Source organism: Haliotis rufescens, unplaced genomic scaffold (assembly GCF_023055435.1).
Source record: "Haliotis rufescens isolate VD_foot unplaced genomic scaffold, xgHalRufe1.0.p SCAF_79, whole genome shotgun sequence".
Taxonomy (NCBI): Eukaryota; Metazoa; Mollusca; class Gastropoda; order Lepetellida; family Haliotidae; genus Haliotis; species Haliotis rufescens.
The window spans coordinates 1,222,030-1,234,162 of record NW_025964371.1 but is presented as its reverse complement, the minus strand read 5'-3'; the positions used below and the strand labels follow the sequence as shown (position 1 = coordinate 1,234,162).

At 41.7% G+C, this 12,133-nt stretch overlaps 1 protein-coding gene across 1 annotated transcript; it reads left to right on the top strand.

Annotated features, from left to right (window-relative positions):
- The first annotated feature begins 737 nt into the window (after positions 1-737).
- LOC124125675 lies at positions 738-1,385 on the top strand. The gene has a single exon (XM_046489025.2). It carries the CDS (start codon positions 805-807, stop codon positions 1,162-1,164), a length of 360 nt encoding a protein of 119 aa, XP_046344981.2. The 5' UTR covers positions 738-804; the 3' UTR covers positions 1,165-1,385.
- Positions 1,386-12,133: the final 10,748 nt, after the last annotated feature.

The window sequence follows — 12,133 nt, the reverse complement described above, 5'->3', positions numbered from 1 at the left end:
TCTTCTATCAGGAAACTGTGACAACAATGTTGAAGAAATTACCATTTGGGAATGAAGTCCTGAAAAATACTGGATGGATCAACCCAGACCTTGAAAAAAAGCAGGCTTTCACATCAGACTCAGGTATAGTCATGTACAATAAATATTTCATCTATTTATTAATTTTCCTAATTAATTTAAATATTACATGATGTAGCATTGAGATATTTATATAACATTATAATATTATATCTTCCTAATGTTTCAGTCCTGGCCTGTGCTTCTGTCATAGCATTTCCGTGACAGATGAACTGACAGAAGAGCTCCTGGAGTAGAGGAGTTCTTGGAGTACAGCCTGACACAATCTCATTAAAATCAGATCTTAGTTCTCGCTACCGCTAATCAAAGATCTGAGGACATCCCATTACGGGTCACGTCAGACCGACCTTGCGCGAACTTTGACCGACCAATGGAATGACTAATCAGAAGGCAGCTTTCTCGTGCTTTACGGCACAAATTTTAAATTGGCAACTACGCTTCGAAACATATTTTGACAAATTCTCGATTACAAATTTGAAACCTGAACAAAAGACCATTCTGGTTTTGACTAATAGATGGTCTAGATGGTATGGATTCAACCTGTAACTATCGTTCGGAGTTAAAGTTTTCGAGGCTGCATGATTAGAAATCACATTCCGACTGTCACTTTCATAATCTTGTAAGCGATGCTCTGATTGGACGGGTGAAAGGTTGTTCTGACGTGACCCCTAATGGGATGTCCTCAGATCTTTGTTTAGCGGTAGCGAGAACTGAGGTCTGATTTTAATGAGATTGAGCCTGACACCACCAGGGGAGCTGCCTTCAAGCACACTAAAGCCAGAGCAGTACTGGATTAAGCTGCAGAAACAGAAGACTCTGGATGGCACCAGAAGATTCAAGTATCTGTCTGCCCTGGCCATCAAGCTCTGTCTCATTCCTAATTCTAATGCTGACACCGAGAGATTGTTTTCCAAGGTCAGGAAAATAAAGACAGAGGGCAGATCAGAACTGGATAATTCCACGGTCAGTGCTCTGCTGAGTTGTAAGGTGAACTGCAGAGACCCATGCGACAGCTGCACATTCAACAAAGACACCTTGAGCAAAGCTGAATGTGCTACAAAACTGTACAATTCACAGCACATTTGAGACAGTTAAATGGCCATATAGAATTTTGTTATTGTTTCGTTTATTTGTCAAATGCCCTCTATCCAGTTTGATATGCTGTGATATGATGCCTTTATCTGAGCTATAATTAAACTTGTATATTATCTTCGTCAAGTGTTATTGTCACTTTTTAAAAATCTCCCCCTTTGGAGGCAAATCTCCCACATCATGATGAGGGGTTGACAGGTCTGAGTGGGTATTCGCCTGCCTGCCTGTCATCATGGCCATAAGGGTTCTTTAGGAAGAACAGATGGTCTAAAAACGGTGTGAATAACTATATTAGCAGTCTTTGCTTGGAAGCATTTTGTGTTAATATAATCAGCAGCACTTTCTATAGTATTCAGTCACGTTATTTAGTCTATTCCAGCGATGTGACAACGGTCTGTAAATAATCGAGTCTGGACCAGACAATCCAGTGATCGACATCACAAACATCGATCTACGTGATTGGGATACGATGACATGTGTTACGGCCAAAACGATAAATTTATTATTTGGTATTTATGTGTTCTCGTAAGATTGTCTGAGAATTGCTATGATTGACCTTGGCACAAATAGGGGTGATTTATTGTCAAGTTTTTAGCGGGTTGCAATTTTTGTGGTTACAAAGGGGGGCTAATTGCTGGGACATGGTATGTTTTATTTTGGAAGTATGTCGCCTGCCTGCCTGCCATCATGGCCATTAGGGTTCTTTAGGAAGAACAGATGGTCTACAAACGTTATGAATTACTTTAATAGCATTTTTTGCTTGGAAGCATTTTGTGTTAATATAATTAACTTATTAGCAGCATTTTCTATAGTATTCAGTCACGTTATTTAGTCTGTATTTTCACATGGCTTTCGAAGATGTTTACTGCATTCAAAACTCGCTCGCTTTGCAAGAGGTATGAAAAATAGATTTCGCAACAGGTTGTTTTGCGAGGGCTTTTCAAACGTAATATTTAACAATAAATGCATATTCATATAAAGCTTGGTTATATGACCTGTCTGACATGTTTCAGTTCTGTAGTATTTCAAAGATGTAGACTTTGTAAAAATACATCTTTATTGGTGAAGTTTGATACATAATATTGTAATATTATCACAATGTAAAATAGCATTATGCCATGCTATATTTTCCCTATTTTCTTATTTATTGCAGTCAATCTGTTACAAGTGAGACTTCAACATGTTCAACAACTGTAAACACTATGAAATATGAACTGAGCTTTGATATAAACTTACACTACAGTCTTCAGTTTTGCTTGTTTTCTGAATTGGCTATATAGATCCATCTACTATAAAGAAGAACAAATATTGACGTTTTACCCAAACAATGAAAAGACCGGTGATGATAATCTCACAAGTATTGATGGTAGTGCAGAGGCTAGGATTAGAAAAGAGACAGAGAAAGGTCTTCAATACCGCATGGAATTAAAAGAAAAGAAAATACATGGTATTTGTAAGAAGTTCAAACTAGTAGAAGGGCATATAGATTCTTTGATGCTCATTGAAGATGATTATTCTTATGTACAAGGTGCTTATAGAGACTGGCTGTTCACAAGTGCGACACAGTTGAACCAATCGACTCAACTCGAAAGGTTGCACGGGAATCACGCACGCACGAATACGGTGTTAGCGTTTGCATCTCAACGTGCGTGATTCCCGTGCACCATTTCGAGTTGAGTCGATTGGTTCAACTGTGTCATATGGCCCTGTGACGCAGGGGTAGCATTATGCATATGGCTGTTTCAATGACTGCTCGTTCCACCCATGACAAACAGGTCTGGTTGTTGATGAAATATAGTGATAGCTAAATAGACAGATTTTTTATTCACGCACCGATTGTCTTTAAATGTAAAATCCTGTTATGTATGACTGTTTAATAATCTCATACCAACTTTGACTGGAGTAGGTCAAATAGTTGTTCAGATATTGTAGTAAACATCGGTACCTTAAATTACCTTCCAGACTATACATGGCTACTAATTAAGGACAAAGAACCTATTGAATCTGTTCATTTGGAGAGGCATGAAGTAAGGTCCAGGACAAGTAGAAGTAACAGATCACTTGTTTCCAGGGTGAGTTCAGTAGCCTCAGCACTGCTCAGGGAGGAACAGAAGAGTGCCGAATTGTCGGCAAGGGCAGCTGCATTAGAGAGAAAGCCAGATCTAGAATTTAGGAAATTGAAACTTGAGATGGAAGAAGAAAAACTTGAATTGACAGAACTAGCTATCACAGAGGCGAAGAAGTCTGTTCTTGATCGGTATGATGGTACAGACAACTTAGAAGAGCATGAGCCTAGTCATAAGGACAGGAGTCATTCTGATAGGAACACATCTAGACATGTTGATGGTACAGACAACATAGAACAGCAATAACCTAGTCATAAGGACAGGAGTCATTCTGATAGGAACACATCTAGACAGGTTGATGGTACAGACATCATAGAAGAGCATGAGCCTAGTCATATGGACAGGAGTCATTCTGATAGGAACACATCTGGACATGTTGATGGTACAGACAACATAGAACAGCAATAGCCTAGTCATAAGGACAGGAGTCATTCTGATAGGAACACATCTGGACATGTTGATGGTACAGACAACATAGAACAGCAATAGCCTAGTCATAAGGACAGGAGTCATTCTGATAGGAACACATCTGGACATGTTGATGGTACAGACAACATAGAACAGCAATAGCCTAGTCATAAGGACAGGAGTCATTCAGATCGGAACACATCTGGAAATCATGATGGTAACAATGACATAGAACAGCATGAGCCTAGTCATATGGACAGGAGTCATTCAGATCGGAACACATCAGGACATCATGATGGTAACAATGACATAGAACAGCATGAGCTAGGTCATAGGGAGAGGAGACATTCAGATCGGAACACATCTGGACATCATGATGGTAACAATGACATAGAACAGAATGAGCTAGATCATAGGGAGAGGAGACATTCAGATCGGAACACATCTAGACGTAGTGATGGTAGAAATGACATAGAACAGAATGAGCTAGGTCATAGGGAGAGGAGACATTCAGATCGGAACACATCTGGAAATCATGATGGTAACAATGACATAGAACAGAATGAGCTAGGTCATAGGGAGAGGAGACATTCAGATCGGAACACACCCAGACGTCGTGAAGGTCGTATCTTTGTTCAGTCGCCTGACGAACAAGAAAGTGTATCTTCTGCACCACCTGTTCATACTGACGAGGTTTTATTGTTGGTGGTTCGACAATTGTGGAAACCAGTTCCTGATATCAGAAAGTTTAGTGGGAAAACACAACATCATGCAAGTCAGCGAGCCTGACCACCTGATCCCATTAGTCGCCTCTTACGGCAAGCATAGTTGCTTTATGACAAGCATGGGTTGCTGAAGGCCCACCCCGGATCTTCACGGGTGGTTACTTTTACTATAGGTTACTTTTGTTTTGCCCGAGCCTCCAGCTGCCCAATGTCCCTGAATGTGGACCATAACAGCAAGATTTTCTGCTCAGATACATCTGTAATTTCCTTCTAACATTTCAATAAAAAATACTGAACTATTTTTATTGGACATATTTATTTGTATAAATATGGTTTCACATACCTAGTTCAAGCCCTTCAACAATCAGTCGACCTTATCACAAGAGTTGTACTGCAGCACAAAACGCAGTCCTCACCGCCCTCTCCCGACACAATAAGCCTCTTCAGATGACAGATGACAATGTTTTCTACACATATCACAGGATGTTCCCAGCACAAGTAGCAGGGGCAAGCTGGACTGAGAAGTGTACCCCAAAATCTTCACATTCAGGAAAGCTGACGCATGTCAACTGTGCCGTGAATTGAATCATGCAACTGAATTCTGTCCCTTGTCACTCGACGACCAACCCAAATCATCATTGGCACCCAGAGATATGCAAGAGCAAGGAAGAGCAATTCTGACGCCTATGGACGAGCTATCATCTTCCACCATGGACGATACATTTGCAACAATTACAACGACAGAGGATGCAGCCACCAACATTGCAGGTTTATGCATGTTTTCTTGATATGCAAGCAAAACCATCCCAAACACCAAGCCATAAAGACAGGGAAGTCTGATAAATGACTTGATGCCAAGCCCATCTTCAGATACCATTGAGACACTGAAGGCCAAATTATCTGATACTCCTGACACAAATATGACCTCATACTTCATCCTAGGTTTCCAAGAAGGTTTCCATACAGGCATTACAAATCCACCAACCATAACACGAGCATGTCGCAACTGATTATCAACCAGAGGATCCATCAACACCACGATTGTGACAAAATTAATAAAAATGTTCAGGACAAGGGTAACCTAACTTGTCCGATTGACACAAGCCCCTTTCCTATGCAGCATGGTAGCCCTTAGGATTGTTGAGGGCAAATACTCCAAAAAGATACGTTGGTTGGTTGGTTTGTTGTTTGACGCTGCACTCAGCAATATTCCAGCTATGTGACGGCAGTCTGTAAATAACTGAGTCTGGACCAGACAATCCAGTCATCGATGTCATGAGCATCGATCCACGCAATTGGGATCGATGACATGCATCAACCAAGTCAGCGAGTCGACCACCTGATCCCGTTAGTCGCCTTTCACGACAAGCATAGTCGCTCAAGCCTGGTTACCATGACAACAGTGAGAGACAATATGAATGGAATGTTATCGCTGTGGAGGTGAAGATCATTCCAGTGACAAATGAAAGTTCAAAGAAGAATTCCACAAATATTGTGATTGAAAGGGACATATTGTGAAGATGTGTAGACTTCGTAAACATTCAAAGTATAACCACAGTGCAAATGCTGTTGAAGACAATTCACACCAGACGGACAATTACGACAGTGATTGTGTTCAAGAATACGGACTAGGTTTTGTCAGTGATACCGGTAGACGTTAAAAGATGGTACTTGTTGTTACCCTGTCTGGCGCTCGGCATTAAGGGACTAAAACAAGGACTGGTCAGCTCAGAGTCAGTATACTGTGTCTGAGTGGGGTATTCATGTTAAACCGCAGCATGGTATCTCAGTGGGGTAGCACTATAAATCGGCATCAGTCCGGACTAGTACAAGCAGCCACACAAACACACACACACACGTACATCCACATCGCTATATAAGTGCAATAATCTTGGACGCGACGTTAAACCCCATTTCACCTCACCTCACCTCTACAACTACAGTTAGACACCGGCACAACTTACTCCATTATAACCAAGAAAATATTTGACAAGACCTGCTCAAGTACAGAAGCTCCTGTCATCTGGAAAACAAATACAGTTCTGCGTTCATACACCGGGAACAAGTTGAAGATGGTCGGCGTTGCTGATGTCGACCTCCGGTATTGTAAGGCTGTAACGCTGACTTACTTCAACCCCACACTGGACTCCAATCTCAGAGTGGACGCTTCCATGAAAGGTCTCGAAACTGTCCTGATGCAAAACGAAAAGCCGATAACATTCGCCTCAAAATCTGTAAGTGAGACAGAGCAAAGGTACGCAAACATAGAGAGGGAGATGCTCGCTGTTGTATTCGGGTGTGAATGGTTCCATACATACCCATACGGGAAACAGTTCGTCGTGGAAACAGACCACAAACCATGATCCACCTCAAAAACCTGTCAGTAGTGCCCCAACGACTTCAAAGAATGCTACTGCGGGTACAGCCTTACGATGTGACCATCAAATACAGACCGGGAAGCATGATGGAGGTGGCAGATGCCCTCTCCCGATCACCTGGCAAGACCAGCAAGACAATTGACAGTTCTCCGACAAAAAGATACGGTCCCTAAAAGAAGAGACCAGTAAGGACGCTGCACCACAAGCTCTAAAAGAGATCATATTGGAAGGCTGGCCTGAAAGACCCTAGCAACTACCAGCCCCCATCAGGCCCTACTGGGCATACAGGGACGAACTATCCATTGAGGATGGATTACTACTGAAGGGGGATTGTGTCATCATCCCAACAAGTATGAAGCAAGAGATACTAGGGAAACTACATGAAGCACATCAGGGGATAGAGAAGACCAAACTCAGAGCGAAGACATGTGTCTTTTGGCGCTCCATTGGGACCGACATTGGAAACATGATAAAAAGCTGCCATGTGTGCCGAAAGTTCCAGAAATGCCAACCTGCAGAACCCCTGCTCCAACATGAACTTCCCACACAACCGTGGCAAGTGCTGGGAACCGATCTATTTTACATGGAGGGAGAAGAATACATCATAGTAAGTGACTACTATTCTACATTTCCCATAATCAGGAAGATGTCCGGAGGCAGCAGAGGTACCATCTCAACACTGAAAGCCATATTTGCAGAACAAGGCATACCAGAGAAAGGCATTAGCGACAACTTCCCACATTTCTCAGCTGAACAATTTCACAAATTTGCCCAAGCCTGGGGATTTACCCATATAACATCCAGCCCACACTACCCCCAGTCGAACGGCTTCATAGAGCGGCAAATCCAAACAGCCAAACGAACACTGCAAAAAGCCAAGCTATGCTCATATTACGTGCAACCTCAATCGATCATAACCTTCCCTCACCAGCCGAACTCCTAAACACCCGGAAAATGAAGTTGAACATACCAATGAGGGCCAAAAACAACAACAATATGCGGGAAGACGTCAGACGCCATCTAGAAGAACGACAACTTCAGCAAAAGGAACACTTTGACAACAGGGCAGGTGAGGAGCTTCCGCCACTTATTCCTAACCAGCCTATCAGTGTCAGAGACCAACAATCTGGAAGGTGGAAGAATGCCACTATAGTACGAAAATCACCAGAGCCAAGGTCATACATAGTGGAAACCACAGAAGGCTCCATCCTACGTCGCAATCGACACCAGGAAGAGGAACACCAGCACTGCCCCACTCGAACCACTGAGGCAGGAAAACCGATCTAACTGGCCCCACCAAAACTAGCGGCAGGTCTCATTCAACCCTAAGGACAACAAGCCATCAACCAACAAACAGCCTGATAAAAAAATAGTTTCAGATACAATTTTTGCCGATCCTTGCATTAAAATCCTGTAAAGTTATATCATTGGGCGTGTCTTGACCGAATCAACGGTAGATTCCAAGAAAACGTGAGTACAGCTGATTGCTGTGTCCGGCTTAGTTTACGAGAAAATACACAAGGTAATCTTAATCCCTGGATATAAAACAATGCCTAGCAGAACAAAAAAATACAATTTAAACGGTAAATCAACATGTCTGGTGATTTTTTTCTCTCAAATTTCGAATTTGTACTGACCAAGTTTCTCATCACCCGTTTGTTTGCCGAACATTACTAAAGGGGAAAGGTGTAATTTCTTTTCAGCGCTTGGTATTCAATTTTTATTTTTTTTAAAAAGTGAATCCGCTAGAGGGGGGTGCGCATTATACATGGGTGCGCACTATACTCAAGAAAATACGGTAGTTATTTGGGAACTAAATGTATACCCCAGTGAAAACGTAACAGTGAAAGAAAATCAAAGCAGTCAGAAAGGTCTCCCAAGAGTCATAAATCAAGACGATCAGCTAAGTCTAAATCAACCAGTTCATCACAATGTTCAAGCCATTCCAAACTAGTTGGTGCAGCAGCTGTAGCAGCTGAGCTTCGGGCAAAACTTGAATTCATAGAATGGAATCTATGAAAAGATTGGAACTTGAGAGGGAAAAGGTGGAATTTGAAAAGATTCAGGCTATGAAAGGATTGGAACTTGTGTAGAAAAAGGCAGAATACGAAAAGATTCAGCTTATGAAAGAACTTTGTATGGCAGAAGCTAAATTTGATGCAATTGCTATGTTTGAGTCAGAAGAAAGCAGTTCTGTTTCTGAGAGAAGCCTACCTTCATTACCTCCTGATGACATGGCAGGTTATGTTGAAGAGTATGTGCAGTCTTCAAATACAGTAGACTCTACTGAGAGGAAATTACCTGTTGTTTCTGATACTATGCCAATCAACTCTTTAGGCGAAACAAATGTGGGTGAAACATCACCATCTGTTTCTTTGCATTATGAACTAAATGCATCTGTGAAAGAATTTGTACCAAGGAACATTTCAGCTCATGTTGGGCAAACCCACAGGGCTGATCCTGAAAGTACATGGATGCATACACATCCAATGACAGCGCCAGTTTCAAATGTAAGGGTACCCACACATGATATCAGTATGATACAAGCACCACCTCAGATGAATACACAAATCCCATCAGTGAGTGAGTGAGTTGGGTTTATCGCCGCTCTTAACAGTATTCCAGTTATATCGCTGCGTGTCAGCTTAATGTGGGAGGAAAGCCCGAAGTGATGCAGGTCTCAGACGTTTACCACTTCGGTGAAGCCCACGAGCACGGGTATGGTGTTGACAAACCTAGAAACATAATCGGGGCGAACTGGGATTCGAACCAACGATCATAGGTTTCTGGCGTGCCCAAGGGACACAACTCTGCACAGCGAACCACGGCGTCTTAGACGACTGGGCCACCCATGCCCCCCCCCATCAGCAAGTGTGAATCAAGCAAACATTTGTCCACAACAGCAAGTGCTTGACCTAAGCTATCTGACAAAATCATTTGCAGGACAGATCAGTCTTGGGCGCTTAGTCCACCAGAACCAGGTGTATTTGCTGGTGACCCGCTTATGTATCCTGATTGGAAAAGTGCATTTGAAACTCTAATAGAACGAAAGGGGATTCCACCAATAGAAAGAATATATTACTTGAAGAGATACTTGTTGGGTGCAGCGAAGGAAGCTGTCGAAGGATATTTTCTTCTCACAACTAGCGATGCCTTCTCCGACCGGCGAGAAACTCAAAGAAGATTCCCACCATTCAAAGAATTTGTGAAATTCATGGTCAAGGAATCAAACATTGCTTGCGACCCGGTGACTTCCTGTCTGCCACAGAGGGGTAATCTTAAGCTCAGTGATGCACGTTCACAAGCAAATGTGGCTAGGAATTTGAAGAATGTCAGTGGAAAGATCTCTCATACTGCTAAGGTGAGAAAATAGTCAGAAAAGGAGGACAAATCTGAGAAAATGCCTGAAACAAGGTGGTGCCTTTTGTGCCAAAAAGGTCATTCACTTGATGATTGCAAAACTTTCTTATCAAAGACTTTGCAAGAGAGAAAGGACTTTGCCTTTGCAAATGCTCTGTGTTTTGGTTGTATGAAACATGGTCATAGAGCAAAGGATTGTCCTAAGAGGAACATTTGCAAAACTTGTTCAAAACATCATCAAACATCACTACATGGTGATTTGAAGCCAAACGTTCCTGATACCAAGGAAAGTGGTACGCAAGAGACACAAGTGAAGACAATCAGTTCACATACTGAAGTGAGCCATCTTAATGAGACAAGCAACTGCAGCAAATGTTCAATGATTGTGCCAGTGTGGGTATCTCACTGCAATGATCTCTCTACAGGTTCATCGAGATCAAGAAGATTGAGAAATCTGAGAAGACCAAGCTATCTCAGTTAGACCTAGGTGCAGCTCCACCAGCAAGAAAGCGTGTGTACAAGGAGATTGACAATCGACTTTCCAGACTGAAGGATCAGCTATCCCAGGGTGTCAAGACACCACTCCAGTTCTTGGATGCTGTGGCAAACTTCTGAAGATGGATTAAGGTTGTGTCAGTGTGACAACGATGTGAACTGTGATGTGAACTTTAACTGAACTCTTAGTGGCGAATATGTTAAAACAATGGATTTAAGGGATGGATGAATTAAAATGTTGAATGAAAAAAAGTAAAAGAGGGTATCAAGCATCTTGAGTCATTTCTTTTGTCTATAATTAGACAAATCCATTTTCATGATAGGGGTTAATTACCTGATTAACATGTGCAACCAGGTATGACATTGTTCTTTTAAGGTGTCTCAAAACTGGGCTGTCTTACTAATGAGAGGAGACCGATCCAGATAATGAGAAGCTAGAGTATGCCTTGTTGGACACACTGTCTGACACTTCGTTTATATTAGACAGCACTTGTAGTGAACTTGGTGTGGAAGGTACGAGTGTGAAATTAGCGTTATCTACTATGCTTGCTGAGGATCAGCTAGTGGAAAGTAAAAAGTTTACTGGACTATTGGTGCGAGGGTATGATAACCCTGACAGAATATCACTTCCTACAGTGTATTCAAGAGAAATAATGCCTGCTGATCGATCTCATATTCCCAAACCTGACACTGCCAAACAGTTGTCACATTTGGAGATGATAGCTGATAAGCTCATGCCATTGCAAGATTGTGATGTAGGACTTCTTATTGGCTACAACTGTTCGCGTGCTCTAGCACCACGTGACGTCATTCCTCCTGTTGGCAATGAACCCTATGGACCAGGAACTGATCTTGGTTGGGGAATAGTAGGTATAGTAGACCCTAACAAACTTGATGAGAACGTTGATGATCCAATTGGTGTTAGTCTTAGGATTTTGAGCTTCGAGGTTCTATCATGATATAACATTTATACTAAGTTTTCCTATAATAATTAGATCCACATCAAGTGCTTTTATGAGTTATCATGGTGTAATATTTATACATCATTTCATATAATTATAGTTTAGCAAGTAATACTTATCATCAGGTAAAATGCACATATAAAATATCAATAGTTTCAGTTATAGCTTTTTAGATAGATGCTAGCCTAAGGTAACGGGAGCACATCTCCTAGTCATACCATTCAATAAGACAAGAGTTATGTCTACATAGTTTAATAGATTTGAAGCTTTTAGATAAATGCTAGTCTAAGGTATCAAGATCCCATCTCCCAGACAAAAGATATGTCTACATAGTCTTATAGATTACCTTGAACTATTTTATTTAAGTAAATCTGTCATCACCTATATTAGAATAACATTCAGCAATTACTTCAATTTAGACTCATTTAAGATAAGCCCCCATACAAGCTCGTCTATAGTGCAATAAGGATTAGCCCCCATACAAGCTCGTCTATAGGGCATTAAGGATT